This window comes from Ochotona curzoniae, unplaced genomic scaffold, assembly GCF_017591425.1.
Source record: "Ochotona curzoniae isolate NIBS_2020 unplaced genomic scaffold, NIBS_Ocur_1.0 contig_3498, whole genome shotgun sequence".
In the NCBI taxonomy this organism is placed as follows: Eukaryota; Metazoa; Chordata; class Mammalia; order Lagomorpha; family Ochotonidae; genus Ochotona; species Ochotona curzoniae.
The window spans coordinates 12909804-12929116 of record NW_024465885.1 but is presented as its reverse complement, the minus strand read 5'-3'; the positions used below and the strand labels follow the sequence as shown (position 1 = coordinate 12929116).

The window sequence follows — 19313 nt, the reverse complement described above, 5'->3', positions numbered from 1 at the left end:
AGAGAGAAGACAGAACAGGTCAACCAACCATCTCAGCTATGATCGACTATGTCAATCAGTGGATTTTTCAAAGACCTCATAGTGCTTGGAGTGGCAAGATTGGCAGCGATTCATAACTGTTGAAATATCAAAACCACATGAGCAAGATCCTCAGAGCATGCCCTACATTCAGGACCTGGGGAGGGTGGGAAATTGGGTGGGCCTTCTCCCCTAATACCCCCATTTAAACATGAAGGAAACAATATGGAAAAAATACTAGTCTTACCCACTTTCCTATAACCGTTGAACCTTTTTACCCTAATTAACTATGTAAAGATTGTCAAACTAATAAAAAAAACATAGAAAAAAAAGAAAAAAATTATTGTACGGGAGACTGAAGTTGTGACATGGCCAGTTTAGCCACTGCCTATAATACTTGCATCCCTTATGTGTGCTGGTTCAGGTCCTGGCTGTTCAAGTCCAGCTCTCTAATACCATGTCTGAGAAAACATCAGAGGATGGCCTAAAAAATTGCGTCCCCACCACTCACATGGGAGACCTGGATGGAGCTCCTGGCTTCAGACTGGCCCAGCTATGGCCCTTGTGTTCATCTGGGAATAGGACCAGCAAATGGAAGAGCTTTTTCTTTTATCTCTCTCTCTCTAGGTAACTCTGCTTTTCAAATGACATTTTTTTTAAAGATTTTTTTTTTAGTTGGAAAGTCAGATTTACAGAGAGGAGAGACAGAGAGAAAGATCTTTCATACACTGGTTCACTCCCCACGTGACTGCAACAGCCAGAGCTGAGCTGATCCAAAAAGCCAGGAGCGAAGAGCTTCTTCCAGGTCTTCCACATGGATGCAGGGTCCCAAGGGTTTGGGCCATCCTCGACTGCTTTCCTAGGCCACAAACAGAGAACTGGAAGGGAAGTGGAGCAGCCAGGACATGAACCGGCACACATATGGAATCCTGGTGCATGCAAGGCGAGAATTTAGCCACTAGGCTATCACACCAAGCCCCTTCTATATAAATTTTAATGATAAATGGTATAAATGTGCATTTCATTTTTAATATTATATTCTAGAGATATTAGAATACCTGATCCTATTGTCCTTTAGTCTGCTTCCCCCAGCGTCCTGCTAATGTGTGTCCTGGGAAACAGCAGGTTATGGATTAGGTAACTGGGTAACTGCCGCTTTTGTGGCCAGCTTAGCTGGAGTTCCTGCTTACTGGCCTTGTTCTGTCTCAGCCCAGCCATCACGGCGTTTGGGCAGTGAACTAGCAGATGACAGATCTGTCTTTTTCTCGCAAATAAAAACACTTTCTGTTGTTTTTACTTTTAAAAAAGTAAGGTGATTGCTTGAAATAATTACATATATAAATATATCTCTCATGTAATTCCTTTTTAAAAGATTTTTTTATTATTATTAGAAAGCCATGTTTACAGAGATAAGGAAAAGACAGAGAGATCTTCTATCTGCTGGCTCACTCCCCAAGTGGCCTCAATGGCCAGAGTTGAGCTGATCTGAAGCAAGGAGACAGGAGCCTCTTCCAGGACCACGTGGTACAGGGTCCCAAGGTGTTTGGCCATCCTCTGCTGTCCTCCCTGGGCATAAACAGGGAGCTGGGTGGGAAGTGGAGCAGCCAGGACATGAACCACTACCCATATAGAATCATGGTGCTTTCAGAGAGAAGATTAGCTGATTGAGCCATTGCCCTGGGCCCTATTTTATATAATTCTGAAGTTTATTCGTTTAAAAGGCAGTGTTACACAGAAAGGGAAGGGGAGAAAGGGCAATAAAGAGAAATCTTCCATCCGCTAGTTTGTACACCAGATGGTGCAATGGTTGAGGCTAGGCCAGACCAAAGCCAGTAACCAGAACTCTATTCAGGTCTCTCACATAGGGGTCATGGACCAAGCCTTTGGGTCATCTTTTGCTACCTTCCCAGGCAGACAGCAGGGAGCTGAATTGGAAGCAAAGCAGCCGAGACTTGAAATGGTAGTTGCTGGTGTTGCAGGAAGCGGCTTAAACCACTGAGCCCCACGGTCTGCCTAGTGTGTTCTTAAGAGAAAAAAAAAAAAATCGGGCCCGGCACGATGGTGCAAGTGGTTAAGGTCCTCGCCTTGCACGCCCAGGATCCCATATGGGCGCCGGTTCTAATCCCGGCAGCCCCACTTCCCTTCCAGCTCCCTGCCTGTGGCCCGGGAAAGCAGTAGAAGAGGGCCCAAAGCTTTGAGACCCTGCATCCGCGCGGGAGACCTGGAAGAGGCTCGTGGCTTCGGATTGGCTCAGCTCCAGCCCTTGCGGCTGCAACGAGAGTGAATCATGGGACAGAAGATCGGATGGAAGATTTTCCTCTCTGTCTCTCCTCTCTGTATATCCGCCTTTCCAATAAAAATAAAATGAATCTTTAAAAAAAAATGTGCTTCAAAGGGAGAGATAAAGCCAGAAGTCCGTCATCCACTGATTCACTCCCCACGTGCCCACAACTGTTTGAATCTGGGTCTACCATATGGATGGTAGAGACCCACGTACCCATCACCTGCTGTCATTCAAGGCAGAATCACAAACAGAATGGTGTTTTAGACCCACACACTCTAGTGATAAATGTGAGATCCAAGTAACACCCCTGTACCAAGTGCCCATCCCCTTTGTTGGTTTATTTTGATGGAACTAACTGCACATCATTTTGTACTTTGTAATCTTTGTTGTTAATCCTAAATTCAGGTCTGTGATTATTATAGCATATTTTCTAAGAAGGAGAGAAGGAGAAAGAGCATATGAACCAAGTTGCTTAAAAAAAAAAATGTTTCTTCCAGATTGCTCTGAATGTTGCTGGGAAAGGTGATAGTTTGGCATCATGGGATGGCATTTTAGATCTGCCAGAACAGGAGACTATTCACAAAGATTGCCTGGAGTTTATTGGTAAGCTTAATAATTGTTCTTAAACAGCAAAAATTGGGGGGGATGATTTTTGAATAGGGCAAGTTACCTTGTTATAAATTGGAATGTGTTTGAATTTGTGAAGGGCTTGTGGTTTTACAACTTTTCTTTCCAAATTCTTATGAATAATGTTTAATAATTATAAGAAAGCTCTGGTTTTTACTGCTACTTTTATGTTATGAGATATTAGTGCATGTTTACAATTTTGTTATCTTAAACCTGCTTTTAAAATAATTAATGAATTATGTGCTTATATATAGTCCTCAAAGGAGAGTGTGTTTCAAAAGTTTGTAACTCATAGATCATAATTTGCAGTAGAAACAGTACCACAAATCACAGGTAAAGAGATGTCTGATCATCCCCAGGAAGTATATTTAAATTCACAATATAGATTAGCTTAATTAGCTTATACTTTTTAAAATTTACCTGTAGTCTATTGGTGGGTTTTTGTCTCTCTTTCCACCATTTTATAAAATATTTAGTAGATAGACTAATAGCCACAGTGGAAAAACGCTGCTGCCAAATTGTGTGGAAGAAAGGAGGTTTGGTAATGAAGAGTGAATCGCTTTCTTTTCCCTTCGTTGATTCTAGTGGCAGCTACCCATCAGATGGTAGACAGTGACCTATCTAGAAAGCACATTCTTGGCTTTCAGGCCTTCAGGTTTTACCTAACTTTGCTTACATTCTTCTATTTCAGGTTTTACCTATCTCTGCTTATATTCTTCTGTTTCACCCTGGCTTAACACCATGTATCACATATTATTATTGTTAATAAATGTTCTCTTAAGAGACCAGATAAGAAAACACATATTTACATGAAACCGATTGTTAATTTTGTTAAGATGGCTATGTTGCCATCTATGTTGCCATGCTTTTATGTAAGGATATTATAAAGAACTTTGCCCTTAAGGTTTTTGGTCTGTGGACCAACATTAAGTATGGAGGAAAGTGCTTTTGTTGTTTTTACTTTGTCATGCTCTGTATACATTAGCAGGATTTCTGTTAGATTCAATAACTTAAGTAACATTATTTTGACATTTGTTTTCTAGATCACCTTTCAGTGCCAGAGGAAAAGGCATCTGAATTGCTTTTGGATATTGAATCTGTAATAACCTTTTATTGTAAATCACGAAATATTAAATATAGTGCCTCCCTTAGCTGGATACATCTGCTGAAACCACTGGTGCATCTTCAGCTGCCACGCAGTGATTTATACAACTGCTTTTATGCTATCATGAATAAGTACATTCCCAGGTAAAGTATGTTTTTATAGTTTATAAAAGAGAATAAAGATGTACTGTGTTTTGAATTAAGTTTGTTAAACTTGCTTTGGTGGCAAGGTGTAAGATTCATATAGTTTCTGGTGAACAAGTGAAAGGTTCAGATATTTTCATTTTTAAAGAATTCTTTACTATTAAATTTGTGCTTCTAGAATTTGTGTATGTAACATAACTCTTGAGCTTTTACTGTGGCGATTCACTCTGTTTTAGAATGGTCACAAAGCTTACCACAATCAGTTTTTGAATATCTTCATCACCTCATAAAGAAATCACATATCTGGTGATAGCCAGCTATTCATTTTCCTCCCAGGACTCCTTGGAAACCGTTGGTCTACTCTCTGTTTTTGTGGATCTGCCTGTCTGGCATTACATATAAATGGTGCATAGAAAATGTGGTGTGTATCTGTGACTCTTCTTTGATCTAGCATGTTTTCATGATTCATCCATGTTGTAGCATATGTCAATATTTCTTCTAGTTTTTGGCCTAATTCCATTATGTTCGTATGCCACATTTTACTTATTCATCTGTCACTGAAGATTTAGTTGTTTTTGCATTTTGCTATTTTGAATATGTGATATAAATATTTGTGTACAACCTTTTATTTGTAATATAAATATGTTACATATAAAAATATATACATTCTCATTTCTCTGGAATATATTGCCTGGAAATCAAATTTTTGGATCATGTAAGAACTCTATATGACCTTTTAAGGATTGGCTAGACTCTTCCACATGGCTGCACCATTTATATTCCCACCAGTAGTAAATACAATTCCAGATTTCTCCATATACTTGAGGTGTTTTTAATGTACACCAAGGTGGAGAACTCTTGTGCCGTCTTGAAGCCACCCTGTTTTATGTAAAGAAAACAAATATAAATATAAAAGAAGACATGGTTTCATGTCATGGCAGAACCAAAAGCCTGGTTTCTGTTTAAGAGTCAATCTGTTATGCTAAGTTTCTCAACTGTCCGTGCTGGGTTTTTTTTTTTAATGATTTATTCATTTTGAAAGTCAGAGTTTCAGAATGAGAGAGTATGGAGGAGACAGAAAGATCTTCCATATGTTGGTTCACTCTCCAGATGGATGTAGGCCAAAGATAGAAGCGTCATCCAAGTCTCACATGTTGGTGGCAGGGACCCAATCACCTTGGCTGTCCTCTGTTGCTTTCCCAGGCGATTAGCAGGGATTGGATTAGATTCAGAGAGCCAGAATAGGAACTAATGCCCATCAGGGATGCCAGTGTCACAGGCAGTGGCCTTGCCCATTGTGCCACAGTGCCAGGCCCCATATTAGTATTTTATCATTTATTAATTCCACTTGTCAAAGTGTAGTAAAGGTAACAATAGCAAATGGCATGTTACCCGACCTTTGTCTCTGAAAAATGGAGGGTTTTTACACTGACTGCACTGTGTCACATACTGTGTTGTCAGATTCCTTCAGCAGCTGCTTCTAAGAGTTCTTCACATAACATAGCACTCCAGCTGGCAAGAACATAAAATGCTATAGAAGAACTGCATTTTAAACACCTTTTCCCTCCGTATTTGAATGTAAGATGGGTAGAATTCTATCAGCAAAATGTCTTGCAGTTTATAATAACTTTGTATTATGCAACTGCAAAATGAACAAATGCTGCAGCAGTGGCTGGCTTCTGGAAATAACCCACTTTTTCAAAAGATAAGACCAAAATCTAGGTAACTTTTTTACGGAAGGCCATTTACCTCATTTCATTTTCTTTGCAGTTTCTTAAGAAACTGTGCTCTTACCAAAATATAACTTTTTAAAATAATTTTTGTTTATTGATTTTTCATTTTACTTAAAAGAGAGACAAAGAGAGATCTTCGATTAACTAGCTGACTCTCCAAATGCCCATAACAGCCAGGATTGGGCCAAGAGCCTGAACGCCATATGGATCTCCCATGTGGGTGGCAGGAGTTCAGTATGTGAGTCAGAAGAGCAGTGACTCAAGCCTGGCACTTCTAGATGGGATGGGAGCATCCCAGGTAGCAACTTCACTACTATGCCAAATGCCCATCCTCAGAATACCTCTAATTGAAGTGTCAAATTTTACATACACAGCAGTAGCATAGCATAATGATTTAATTGCCAGTTTCTCTGTGTACATCTTAACTCCAGCTGTTCTTAGCTGTGTCACCTTTGGGGAGATGTTTGACCTCAATTAAACCTCAATTTTTCTGTAAAATGAGTATATATTTCATGGAGTTGTTAGTTATGACAATATGAAATAACCTTGCAAAATACTTCAGATTCTAGCAATTGATTTTCTATAAATACTTTTACTAGAATGTTGTTTGCTTTGAACTGTTAGATATTTTTATGGATTCGGTAGATAAACTTGTTTTGTTCCCTTGTGACTAGTAGAATGCATCACAGTACAAAAACTGAATGGAATAATTAGTGAAGCCAGCTGGTCCAAAGGAAGTTTGAATTAGTCATCACCTTATTCATAAGAGCACCGCACTTTAGTCAGCCAGACTCTTTGGAAGTGCTCTCTTTGCAATGCATTTTATCTTTTAAAATTTATTTTATCTATTTGAAAGGCAGTGAGACAGATACAAAAATTTTGCATTCTCCTGGGCACTCCCCGGATGTTCACAATAACGGGCTGGGCCAGGCCAAAGCCAGGAGCTAGAAATCAGTCTGTATCTCCTGTTGGATGGCAGCGCCTAAGCATTTGAGCCATCACCTACTGTCTCCCAGAGTTCATTTTAGCACAAAGTTGGAATTGAAAGCAGAGCTAAGACTTGAACCACAGGCACCAATATGAGATGTAGATGTCCCATTGTGTCAACTTTTATCTTTAACTACAGTGACTGATAAGTATCTCTCCATATGCAGTAATATCAGACTGCCAAAAATCAGTTATATTTTGAGAGGTAATGTTTTTAATGAGGTAATTTTGCTCCATTTTGAGATGTAAAAACAATACACTAAAATGAATTAATATAAACACAATGATATCTAAAAAATATCCTTTAGTCACAATATTTTAAGAGTGGTACTGAATGTGGGAGTTACGTGATAAAGCTTCTGAATTCGAGATCAGCCCTAGCCTTGCATGGAGATGCTGCTTTACTTCCAGAGGAGTGAGCCTGATTCGTGGGCCAGACCTGGACCTGCCCCAAGGGATGTCTTCTTTGGGTTTAGTTGCCTAGGTGTCATGGTTTGGGGGTAGCATTGAATCAGGGCTTTGATTGGCTGTCATTACTGTCACAGAGGAGTTTCTTAAATCTGTGAAGGCTGGACTGCTTCCTGAGGTAACGGCTGGAAACTGGGAGGTCTGTATTCCAGAATGCATCACCATTCTCTTATGGTTATTTCTGGTTTTTGAAATAATTTCCACTTTTGAAGTCTTTCACTTTTGCAGTGAAATAAAATAAATGTGTAAGAAGCATTGTGATAACAGAAATTGTATAATATATATTTTGTAGCTTTTACTTTAAACCAGTTTTCACATTTAGCTTTCCCATTTTACTCTCATGAACAGTAACTCAGCAAGAGGAATATTTGGGAACTCATTGTCAGCACCTGGTGCCGAAGTCACTTAGACAATTTTAATACTCCACTGTACTATTCTGAATTGTTCATCTGTAACCATTTTAGAATGTACTTTTGCTAAATGGACATATATGCCTGAGTATGTAAATCTTGTAGGTGAAGTACTTATTTGGCAGAGGAGGAGGATCCTAAACTTTTTCAAGATATTCTATTTCCTTTGGGGCTCGTAAACTTATCAAAACAACCTAAGTGCTGTTTTCAGTAGTTTTCTTGTTCGAATGCCAGCTTGGAGAGAATCTTCCTAAAGTGGCTGTAGACATAACTTTTTTTTTTAAGATTTATTTTATTTATTTCAAAGGCAGAGTTAGAGAGAAAAGAGAATAAGAATTCCTCTATCTCCTGGTTCACTCCCCAGTGACCACACTGACTAGGCTGGGCTAATCTGAAGCCAGGAGCTTCACCTGGCTTTCATTGGATGCAGGACCCCAAGCAGTTTGAGCCATCTCTTGCTGCTTTCCCAGGCCAAAAGAAGGGAGCTGGATGGTAAGTGGAGTCACTGGAACTCAAACTGGCCCCATATAGGATGCTGGCATTACAGGCCTTGTTTTAACTCAGTATGCCACAGACCCACTATTTCTAAAAACTTTTGTGAAGTTTGAACGGTATTAGCAGGAGAGCTCTTCTTGAATATTAGGTAGGCCTGCTGTGAATTCTGGGTATCAGGTGTGGGGATAGTGACAAGGAGGAGCTGGATGTTAGAGAAGAATTGATTATTGATGTTATAAATTTTTTAACTGTCACTGCAAAGAATTTTGCTTCTCTTGTCTTCTAGGGATTGTTCCCTGAAAGGGAGACCATTTCATCTCTTCCGATTACTCATCCAATACCATGAGCCTGAGCTTTGTTCTCTTCTTGATACAAAGAAAATTACTCCAGACTCCTATGCACTCAACTGGGTAATAAAGTGAAAGTAGGAACATTTAATGAAAAATAGACTTCTACAAACTATAGTTAGTTGAGGCTTTTTCCCCCCAGGAAAGACAAAATACCATTATTGTTTTAACTAAGAGAAGAAATCTATTGGCATTTCAAAATGCTTTTTCTTAGCTCTTGAGATTATTTAATAGGAAATTAAGCCTTTTGTTGTTTTACTTATATGTGTGCATATAAGTAAATCTGTGTTTAACATGTAAATTATCTGATGTGTATAGTACATAATTTATATTGACCTATTTAATACATATTTATGGAAATATATGATGTGATATGTAAAATTACATGATATATATCAGTTCAGTTCAAAACTTTGTATGTTTAAACTGTTGATAGTATGTATAAAGAATTGACATTCAATTTAAGGAAAATTACTTAAGAATATCAAATGACTAATATAAAAGATTATAAAATATAACTCAGTGCTCTTTCTATACTCTTCAATAAAAAGTCTTAGTCAGTAATTCTCAAGTGTTTTTTTCTCAGAATCCCTTGCCCTCTTAAAGTTTGTTGATTATCCATTGTTTATATGGATTACATTAATGAGAAAGTAAAACTGAAGAATTTTATATATTCATATCTTTTAATGTAAATAAACTCATTTTTAGATGCAAAACAGCTACATTTTACAAAAGAAAATTAATGGAAATGGTAGCATTATTTTACTTTTGCAAATCTCTATAATGCTTGGCTATATTACAAACAAGTGGATATTTTATTCAACTTGTGATGATCTCTTAACACATGTAGACTTTAAAATTTCTATGCATTTTGGGGAAATGAATGTGAAAAAGGTAAAATAAGTCTCAAAGTGATATGAAAGTAACGTTGTGACCTGACAGGCACCTTATAAGGAGCTTTAGTGACTTCCGAGAGAGAATTGTTCTAGGTTAACTTGAAGATCTTTCTGAAATAATAACTGAAGCTAAAGCACTGTACTTTTAAAAACTAAGCATATTCCTTGGTGGTATCTTAAAATATTTTTTGTGATGAATCCCATTTCTGTCAACTGTTAGCTGTCTTATATTTAGAAACTGTATTTCTAAGATTCAATTTCTTCATCTGCAATGTGGGAATGATAACATTTATCACAGAGGATGATGGAATGAGTGAGCAATTGGGAAAAAGTACTTAGTTTTAACTAGTTTCTATTTGCACTCCATAAATCACAAACCTCAGTACCCTATTCTAGTTTTTTGTTTGTTTTGATTTTTTTTTTTTTTAAGATAGAGAGATAGGTGTTTTTGCATCTGCTATTTTCGTTGGCAAATGCCTGTAGCTGGGCTGATGTAGGCCAAAGCCAGGAACCTACAATTCCATCCAGGTCTATCACATACCTGGCTATGGAGCCCAAGTACTTGGGCCATCATTTTCTGCCTTCCCAAGTGCATCAGCAGGGAGCTAGGGAGTAGGAAGAGGGGCTGGGACTCCAACCAGCACTCAGAGATGGGGTCAGGGCATCTCAAGCGGCAGTTTAGCCACTGTACCAAATGCCTGCCCCAAGTAATCTTGAGTTCCTTCTTGGCCACTGTCTTGTCACTAAGTTAAAAATATTAAAAGAGCAAAAATTTTCTAAGATTCATATGTTGCTATTACAGCTGTTTATGTTAAAGTATGAAACTATGTCTCTTCAGCTTGTTAGTAATTAGTAGAGCTCTCTCTGCTGGTCTAGGAGTGTAAACTGAGTCCTTTAAACAACTGGCTTCCTTTCAGCTTCCATTCCACATAGATCGTTCTTTCTGGTATTCATGTTGATGAAGTGAAGATTCCTTTGTTTGTTTGTTTGTTTCAAAATCATCAGATGAAAACTAATTCCTATGCCTCAAGAACGCATAACTGTGAGCAATGCAGTGGTGACTTTAGGTTGCCTCAGTGAGTATAAGGGTAGCTTATATATCACTATTCGGTTTGTATTTGCTTGTTCTAAGTCTTTTTATAAGAGTAGCTTTTTAAACAACAATAACAAAATTAATGGCAGTAATGATCAAGGGTAATAGCAATGGAATGGGCCTTGTAGCCACAAGCCTTGTTTCTAGTCCCAGCGTCATCACTCACAACCTGTGTGTGCTTATTTTGAGTGACTTATTGCTAGTCTGTTTCCTCATCTGTAAAATGAGACCTTTTGTGACAATTGAAATGAGAGACAAGAAGTGATATGTGCCAGAAGTTCAGTTAGAATTCTGAACTAAATGTGTTTCAATTATGTTCCTTTGGCCATTAAAAATATTTTAAATTAATTTTGTACATGAAATTGTTTTTCTTTGTGGTGAAAATTGAGCAATCTAACAACACTGAATTCATGTGATTTAAAGCAAAAGTGGGATGTAGAGCAGCTTATAAATTAACAACTCTTTCCTTCGGAATACAAAACAATACAGCTGTTGAAAACTCTTGGTAGATGAGTATTGTCTCATCTTTTTCAGACGATGTACAACTAGGCTTTTAGGGCAGTTTTTATATTATTAAAATTTTATGATGTGCTCTTAAATTACTGTATTTGAGCTTCAAAATTACCTTATCAGGTAGTGTGCTATAAATAGTAATGATTATCCTGTTAACCTTACAGAGCTCTGTGGGCAATTATATTAATATAATATCACAGAGAAATGTGACTTGAGATTAACTATCTCTTTTTACAACAATGGTCAAAGATGGGTAGTAGTAATTTTTAAATAAAGTACACAAGTGAAAAATGAAAGCTTCAAATTATATGTGAGGTCACACAAGCTAGTGAATAGCTAATTTGTTCCTTTAATTCACATATTCTCTGGATTTCATACACTGAAGTTAAGATGCACATTAACTATCAGATGCAAAATTTGATGTGATGTTACTTACTTATTTGCTTTAATACTTTTAAGAGAGAAAATCAGTTCCTGTGATTTATGTCTTTCATTTCATTTCCTGATTGCAGCTCGGAAGCCTTTTTGCATGTTACTGTTCCATTGAAGTCACTCAGGCAATATGGGATGGATATCTACAACAAGCAGATCCATTTTTTATATATTTCTTAATGTTAATAATTCTTGTTAATGCAAAGTAAGTACCGTGTTGCTTAGATTTGTTTCCTCTCCTTTCTCAAAGTACTCTGGTAATATTTAATTCAAATTTGTTTGATTCTCTTCTACAGAGAAGTTATTTTAGCACAAGAGTCAGACAGTAAAGAAGAAGTCATCCGTAAGTATCATTTGATGTGGAGAAAACATTTTAATTCACTTAGTCTCCCGAACAATCAGCTTCCTCAACCATAAGAGAAGCTCTGAAGTGAGATTCAGTTTTCACTTCTCTGAACAATCTCCAGGACACATCTTACATTTTTTTTGTGCAAAGAATCTCAAGATACATGCAGTGTCCTCAAAGTATGTATTTTCTGTGAACTTTCTGAAGATCCTGTGCATTTTTGTGCCATCTTTATTATATCATGTTTTTGATTTTCCATATACTATTTCTTTGGCTTCTTTGTTCAAAAACAGTGTCTGGCTGATTTTATAACACACAGCCTGCACATTTTCTCTCCACGGTGAAGCTTTGGCTAGCCTTTTAGATGCTTTTGCTTTTCTGCAGAAAGTAACTTGCTCTTAGAGAGTGCACGGCACTTTGCACTGACTGCGTGATAAGTAATTGTAGAACTGTAACAGGAAGACTTACTTTTGTTTTCCTCAACAAGGTATAGTTCCTTAAGTAAGAAATTATTTCATAGTTCCCCCCCTCAGGGCTCCTAGCATTTCAGCTCTGCTTTTTGAATGAATAGATGAAAAATTCTGCTTAAAGTTGATTAGATATATTTAATTGCCTGACACTTTCCTTCATGTAAAGGAGAATTGTCTGAACAGCTTCTTCTCCTTTGGGGAAATCTGCACCTCCATAAGCAAACTAAAAAGTGCGACTGTTGTTACTCCATTACACAGTATTTACTAAGTGTCCTACCTATAATCGTATTTCAGAATTCTTAGAAAACACTCCATCAAGTTTGAATGTAGAAGACATTGAAGACCTTTTTTCTCTGGCTCAGTATTATTGCAGTAAAACACCAGCTTCTTTTAGGAAGGTAAAAATTAAGAAATAACCTACACTTTTGTACTTCACATTTTATACCTTGTTTTATTATTTACTTTGTATTCATTTCAGTTAAAATATACTTATATGTTATATTTCATACATTCCAATTTTATCTCCTTTTTTCCCCCATTGTATTTGGTTTCCCTACTAGAAGGACAGGTTAAAAAAGATTATGGAAGCCATCTTATTTGTGTATATATATTTTTAAAGAATTGCTTGTTTTTATTGAAAAGGCAGATTTAAGGAGGGAAGGAGAGGCAGAGAGAATCTTCCATCTGCTGGTTCCCTTCCCAAGTGGCCACAATGGCCAGAGCTGAGCCGATCCAAAGCCAGGAGCCTGGAGCTACTACCGGTTCTCCCAAGTTGGTGTAGGGTCTCAAGACTTTGAACCGTCCTCTGCTTTTCCCAGGCCACAAGCAGGGAGCCTGGAGGGAAGTGGAACAACCAGGATACGAACCAGCACCCATAGATCCTGGCGCAAGCAAGGCAAGGATTTAGCCACTAAGCCTTTGCACTGGGCCCACCTGTGTACTTAATATTAGTTTATTTTTTTCTAATCATGAAAATGTTGACTGAAATATATTTCCTAAAATAGTGCTTTCTTGACTCTGAAAGTTACACTGCAAAAAATCATTTGGAGATTGTATACTCTTAGTTGTGCCTCTTTTTGTCTGGAGGTCAGCCATGTATAGCCTAATGATGCAGAGGTGTCTTGTTAAAAACAAGAAAAAAAAATCACTTATTCCCAAAGAGACCTGGATTTTTAGACCAGACATCTACTTTCAGTAAGGAACACTAAGTTAGAAGCGTGAGTAGGGTGAATTCCTAGAAAGTAAAACTCAAAGAAGCAAAAGCCAATAATGACATAGGCACAGCTTTATCTTTACAAAACAAACAGGTTTGTTATTGACCTCAGGAGCCTGTGACAGCATTATAATGTGGTAATTCTCTTTCTTTCTTTATTTCTTTTTTTAAATATCTATAATACTTATTTATTCAAGAGTGACAGAGGAAGAGACCATGAGAACTCCCCTCCTCCAATTTACTCTTAGCTGGGACCAGAACAGAAACTGGAGCCAGGAACTGCGTTCAGGTTCACAGTGGGTGGCAGGTATCCAAGCAGTTGAGCCATCACCTGCTACCTCCGAGAGTCTGCCTTAGCAGGAGGCTAGGATTTTGACAGGCTCTGAGTTGAAAACAGGCACTCCAATATGGGACGCAGGCATCCCCATATCTAAAGCATGTATCCGTCTTTAATAATTCTACCATTATCATTTCTACTTAGTAGTTGTCATGTCATTGTAATGTTGAAATAATGTTATTTTCAGTATAGTTCAGTATAGATGGACAAAGGAAACCTTTAAAAAAAAAAGATTTATTTTGTTTTTATTAGAAAAGCAGAGTTACCGAGCAGGAAGAAGAGCAAAGAGGTCTTCCATCTGCTGGTTCACTCCCCAAATGGCCACAGTGACCAGAGCTGAGCCAACCTGAAGCCAGTTAAAAACGTTTCGTTGGATCAAGTGTTGTGGCGAGTCACTATAAGTGACACTTGGAACACCCATGTCTAATTTGGAAGTATCCTGTTACACTTCTGATCCAGTTCCCGCTGGGACACCTGGGAGGCAATGTACTGTGGCTCAGCTACTTTCGTCCCTGCTGAAGTACTGAGTTCCTAATTCCAGGTTTTGTCTTGCCCCAGCCATAACCTCTGGGTGCATTTGGGAGTAAACCAGCAAATTGACAGTATCTCTTTCAGTGTTTGTTTATTTTAATATGTTGCTCTGCTGTCATAAATAAAAATGAACATTTTAAAAGACATTTTCTTTTAAAATAATTTAGATTTATTTCTAGGACGCAACTTCAGTTGTTTCAATAATACTTTTCTAATATAGAGCACTTCAGTTTGCAACAAATTGGCTAAGTTAGAAGGTGGTGTCGTAGTTTAAGATCCTAAGTAAAAAAGTGAGCTTATTATTTTTCCGTTTTTTAAAGGAAGAATCCACTTATAGTAGACAGTTATAGCAGACTGCTATAGAATATTATGTTACACAATTTTTAGAATTTATTCTACTACATTTTAATTCTATAAAGATATGAAAGCCTGGGCCCAGCATGTAGCTTAGTGGCTAAAGTCCTCATCTTGTAAGTGCCAGGATCCCATATGGGTGCCAGTTCTAATCCTAGCAGCCCTACTTCCCATCCAGCTCCCTGCTTGTGGCCTGGGAAAGCAGTAGAGGACAGCCCAAAGCCTTGGGACCCAGCACCCATGTGGGATACCTGGAAGACACTCCTGGCTTTGGATCGGCTCAGCTATGGCCATTGTGGCCACTTGAGGAATGAATCACTGGACGAAAGATCTTCCTCTCTGTCTCTCTTGCCCTGTATATATTTGACTTTATAGTAAAAGTAAATAAATCTTTTTTAAAAAGATACAAAAGCCTATAGCTAACTATTTTCATATTCAATATAATTTAGTTGATAATATTTTTTTAGATGTGGTTTTTTTTTTCCTTAATCCTAGGTCTTATATGTGACCTCATTGTCATTTTTAGCCAAAAAGACTTAACACTATACTGTTTTTAAAACCACATGACTAAAATGTTATCAAAAGTTCAGTCCTTGTTAATACTATCAAATTAGAATAAAGAGGGCAAGAACTGAGAATAAAGGAAAGAGAAAGCTTAATCTGCTGTTAGATGAGGAAGGCAGTTGAGTGGATGTCTCACAACTACTGTTCTGCTTAGGGTGCTTTGGGCTTTTAAAGAGCATAAAAAGGGAGGTTGAGGAGCTAAGGACTGTGACTGATGACAAACCAGGAGTATCTAGATAGGTGCCAAAGCTGTTGTGGGACTGATGAGACGAAGTTGTATCAATCTCAGATGTCAGTGCTTTTCTTTGAGAAACTCGACTGCTTGATTTTATCCCATGGAGAGCAGAGCAGAGTGTTCTGCACAGCTAAATAGCTACAAATTTTATTTAGGTGGAATGTGAAAGAGGAAAAGTATTATGTTAAAGAGATGTCAGTGTTTCATTACAAAATGAGGATTCTAAGTTTCAGTCCGTCTGGGTCACCAGGAATTTGTAACTGCTTAGAATATCTTATGAACAAAATCACAATTTTGGTTTTTCTTCACAATGTTTAAAATTTCCTCATCACACAGGACAACCACCATCTCTTTGGTAGTACTCTGCTGGGAATTAAGGATGACGATGCAGACCTCAGTCAGGCTCTCTGTTTGGCCATCTCGGTGTCAGAGATACTTCAAGCAAGTCAGCTGCAAGGAGTAAGTAACGGAAGCTCAGTGTAGGCGTTTCCTGCCCGTTTATTGATGCCCGTTAGTAATTGTGATTTACTTCAAGGGGATTCTTTGGCCTTGATGAATACTTAATTGATTAAATTTTATGTTAACATGACCGTTTTAATTTTTTTCTTTTTAATTTAAGTAGGATGAGTAGATTTCACATTTTGCATTATATATGTAGAAGCACAGGTGTTCTACCTTCCGCTTTGCCCACTCCTTCCTCCCTGTCTTATTCTTCCTTTGTTATAAAATGGCCATTCTTAAACTCCAAACTGTACATGATTTTAATTCTTGATAATTACTTTTGTCACTGTTGACACCAATTTTTGTATACTGCCGTATGTTTTAATGTATCAGTAGAGCAAACATAGCATTGCGTAACCGTAAGGATAAATTTAGCATTTAACACAGTGAGTGGTTACAGCTAATTCAATTACATGGCTCAGTGTTGTAAAGCACATACCAGAGAATTGTGAAAATACACCATTATCTTCAGTTCATTATATTATCTATAAAAACCTTCTTTTTTTTTTAATCAGAGAGAACATATATTTGTCCTTTTAAGATTGGCTTATTTCACTATGGATAATGGTCTCTAGTTGGGACCATTTTGTTAGAAATGGTAAGATTTCATTCTTAATGGCTATGTAGTATTCCATGCAAAATACGTAGCACGGCTTCTTCATCCATTCCTCTTTCAATGAGCATTGAGGTTATTTCCATGTCTTTGCTATTGAGCTACTTTAAATAGAGGGTTACATTCACTTTTTAATGAAAATCTAATCCAGTTTGACCAGTAATATTTTTTCTTTTTTTTTTTTTTTTTTTTTTCAGTAGCATAACTTGTTTTTTTTTTGTTTTTTTTTGTTTTTTTTTTTTTTTTATTGTTGCTTACATTGTATTATGTAGTACAGTTTTATAGGCGCTGGGGATTCCCCCCACCCCTCCCATACCCCTCCCCCCATGGTGGATTCCTCCACCTTGTTGCATAACCATAGTTCAAGTTCAGTTGAGATTCATTGCTTGCAAACACATGCCTAGCATAAAGTTCAGCGTCTTATTGTCCAGATAAGTTCAGTGGCCTCTTGGGGAGACCTTCTATGGTCTGAAGATAGGTCTAACAGAGTAAAGATCTGGTCAGTTAAAAGCCCCAACAAGGCCTCAGTATCAATATACAACATTATGGAAGTAATTGACATAGTAATGGGTAAACAATATGTTAAAAATAATGCAAGTTCCATTCTTCGAAACATCTGGGTTGAGACAGTATCAATGACAGGTTCAAAAAATAACAAACAACCAAACAAAAAATTACAGGTTAAATCAAGGCAAACATGTGGTATCTAATCTTTTGGGATTCACTCATTTCCCTTAGCATTATAGTTTCCAGTTGTGCCCATTTAGCCACAAAGAACTGCATTTTGTTTTTTTTAATAGCTGAGTAGTATTCCATGGAGTAGATGAACCAAAGCTTTCTTATCCAATCTTCTGCTGATGGGCATTTCGGTTGCTTCCATGTTTTTGCAATTACTGATTGTGCTGCAATGAACATAGGGATGCATGTTGGTTTGTCGTAAAACAGGTGTTTTGGATATATTCCTAGGAGTGCTATTGCTGGGTCATATGGTATGCAGATTTTGAGTTGTTTGAGTGTTCTCCATACTGATTTCCATAAAGGCTGTACCAATTTGCAGCTCCACCAGCAGTGGAGTAGGGTTCCCTTTTCCCCACATCCTCGCCAGCAAGCGTCGTTGGTGTTCTTGTTTATGTGGGCCAATCTTACTGGTGTTAGGTGGTACCTCATCGATGTTTTAATTTGGATTTCCCTTATTGCTAAGGAGCTGGAACATTTTTTCATATGTTTGTTCGCCATTTGGACTTGTTCCTTTGTGAAATGTTTGCCCATTTCCCGTGCCCATTTCTTGAGTGGTTTGTTTGTTTTGGTTTTTTGGTTGTTTTGAAGTTCTTTGTATATCCTGGAAATTAGCCCCCTATCGCCTATATCGTGTGCAAAGATCTTCTCCCACTCTGTGGGTTGCTTTTTTACTTTGTTGATTGTTTCCCTTGCTGTACAGAAGCTTCTTAGTTTGATGAGGTCCCATTTGTTTATTCTGTTCTCAACTGCTATTGCTTTTGGTGTCCTTCTTAGAAAGTCGGAACCTACTCCTAGGTCTTGCAGGGTATTTCCTACATTTTCCTGCAAGAGTTTGAAGGTTTCTGGATGTAGGTTTAGGTCTTTTATCCATGTAGATTGGATCTTGGTGTATGGTGATAGATGTGGGTCTATCTTTTTGTTTCTACAGGCTATCAGCCAGTTGTCCCAACAACATTTATTAAAGAGGCCTTCCCACTTGCTTGAGTTGTCATTGGTCTTTTTGTCAAAGATTAATTGGCTGTATTTGTGTGGGTTCCCTTTTGGTGCTTCTATTCTATTCCATTGATCTTCCTTTCTGTCTTTGTGCCAGTACCAGGCTGTTTTGATAACCACTGCTCTATAGTATGAGGTTATTTCCATGTCTTTGCTATTGAGCTACTTTAAATAGAGGGTTACATTCACTTTTTAATGAAAATTAAAAATTTGACCAGTAATATTTTTTCTAAGCGTATTCTCTTTATAACTAGTGGTTCAGTAGTTTACCATGGATGTGTGCATTTAGAAAGTGGGATGTGTTCCAGTTTTGAACAGGGGAATGTAACAGATACAGATGTGTTTAGCAAGTCTCAGTTTAATTACCTGTATGAGTTATTGAGAATTCAAAGCATAAATATCTCAGTAATAACTTATTGTTTAAAATGTTTTGTTTTAATATTTAAAAGCAATGTAGTCTTAGTTGAAAACACTCATGTAAAAAATTTCTGCTCAAACTGGCATTACAAAACCTGCCTCCTCCTGCTCTCCCTCCCTTGCAAAACACAGGTTTCACTTGAATTGAGTTGTTAATAAGTTTGTGGATTTATTTGCAAAAGGATAGTAATTCTAATGTTGTATTCATAGCTGGTATTTAAGTAATACACATTTAAAAATAAATTCCAGTGGACCCGGCGCGGTGGCACAGTGGTCAAGGTCCTCGCCTTGCACGCCCGGGATCCCATATGGGCGCCGGTTCTATCCCAGCAGCCCCGCTTCCCTTCCAGCTCCCTGCCTGTGCCACGGGAAAGCAGTCTAGGACGGCCCAAAGCTTTGGGACCCTGCACCCATGTGGGAGACCCAGAAGAGGCTCCTGGCTTCGGATCA

At 37.8% G+C, this 19313-nt stretch overlaps 1 protein-coding gene across 2 annotated transcripts in view; it reads left to right on the top strand.

Annotated features, from left to right (window-relative positions):
• TBC1D23 (TBC1 domain family member 23) overlaps positions 1–19313 on the top strand; it is a 64497-nt gene that overhangs the window by 22655 nt on the left and 22529 nt on the right. For both annotated transcript variants that reach the window (XM_040980575.1, XM_040980574.1), the window contains exons 3-9: positions 2800–2905; positions 3973–4177; positions 8557–8680; positions 11632–11756; positions 11848–11894; positions 12662–12765; positions 15938–16060. In XM_040980575.1, coding sequence (XP_040836509.1) covers positions 2800–2905; positions 3973–4177; positions 8557–8680; positions 11632–11756; positions 11848–11894; positions 12662–12765; positions 15938–16060 — 834 coding nt within the window. The remainder of the gene's footprint in view (positions 1–2799; positions 2906–3972; positions 4178–8556; positions 8681–11631; positions 11757–11847; positions 11895–12661; positions 12766–15937; positions 16061–19313) is intronic.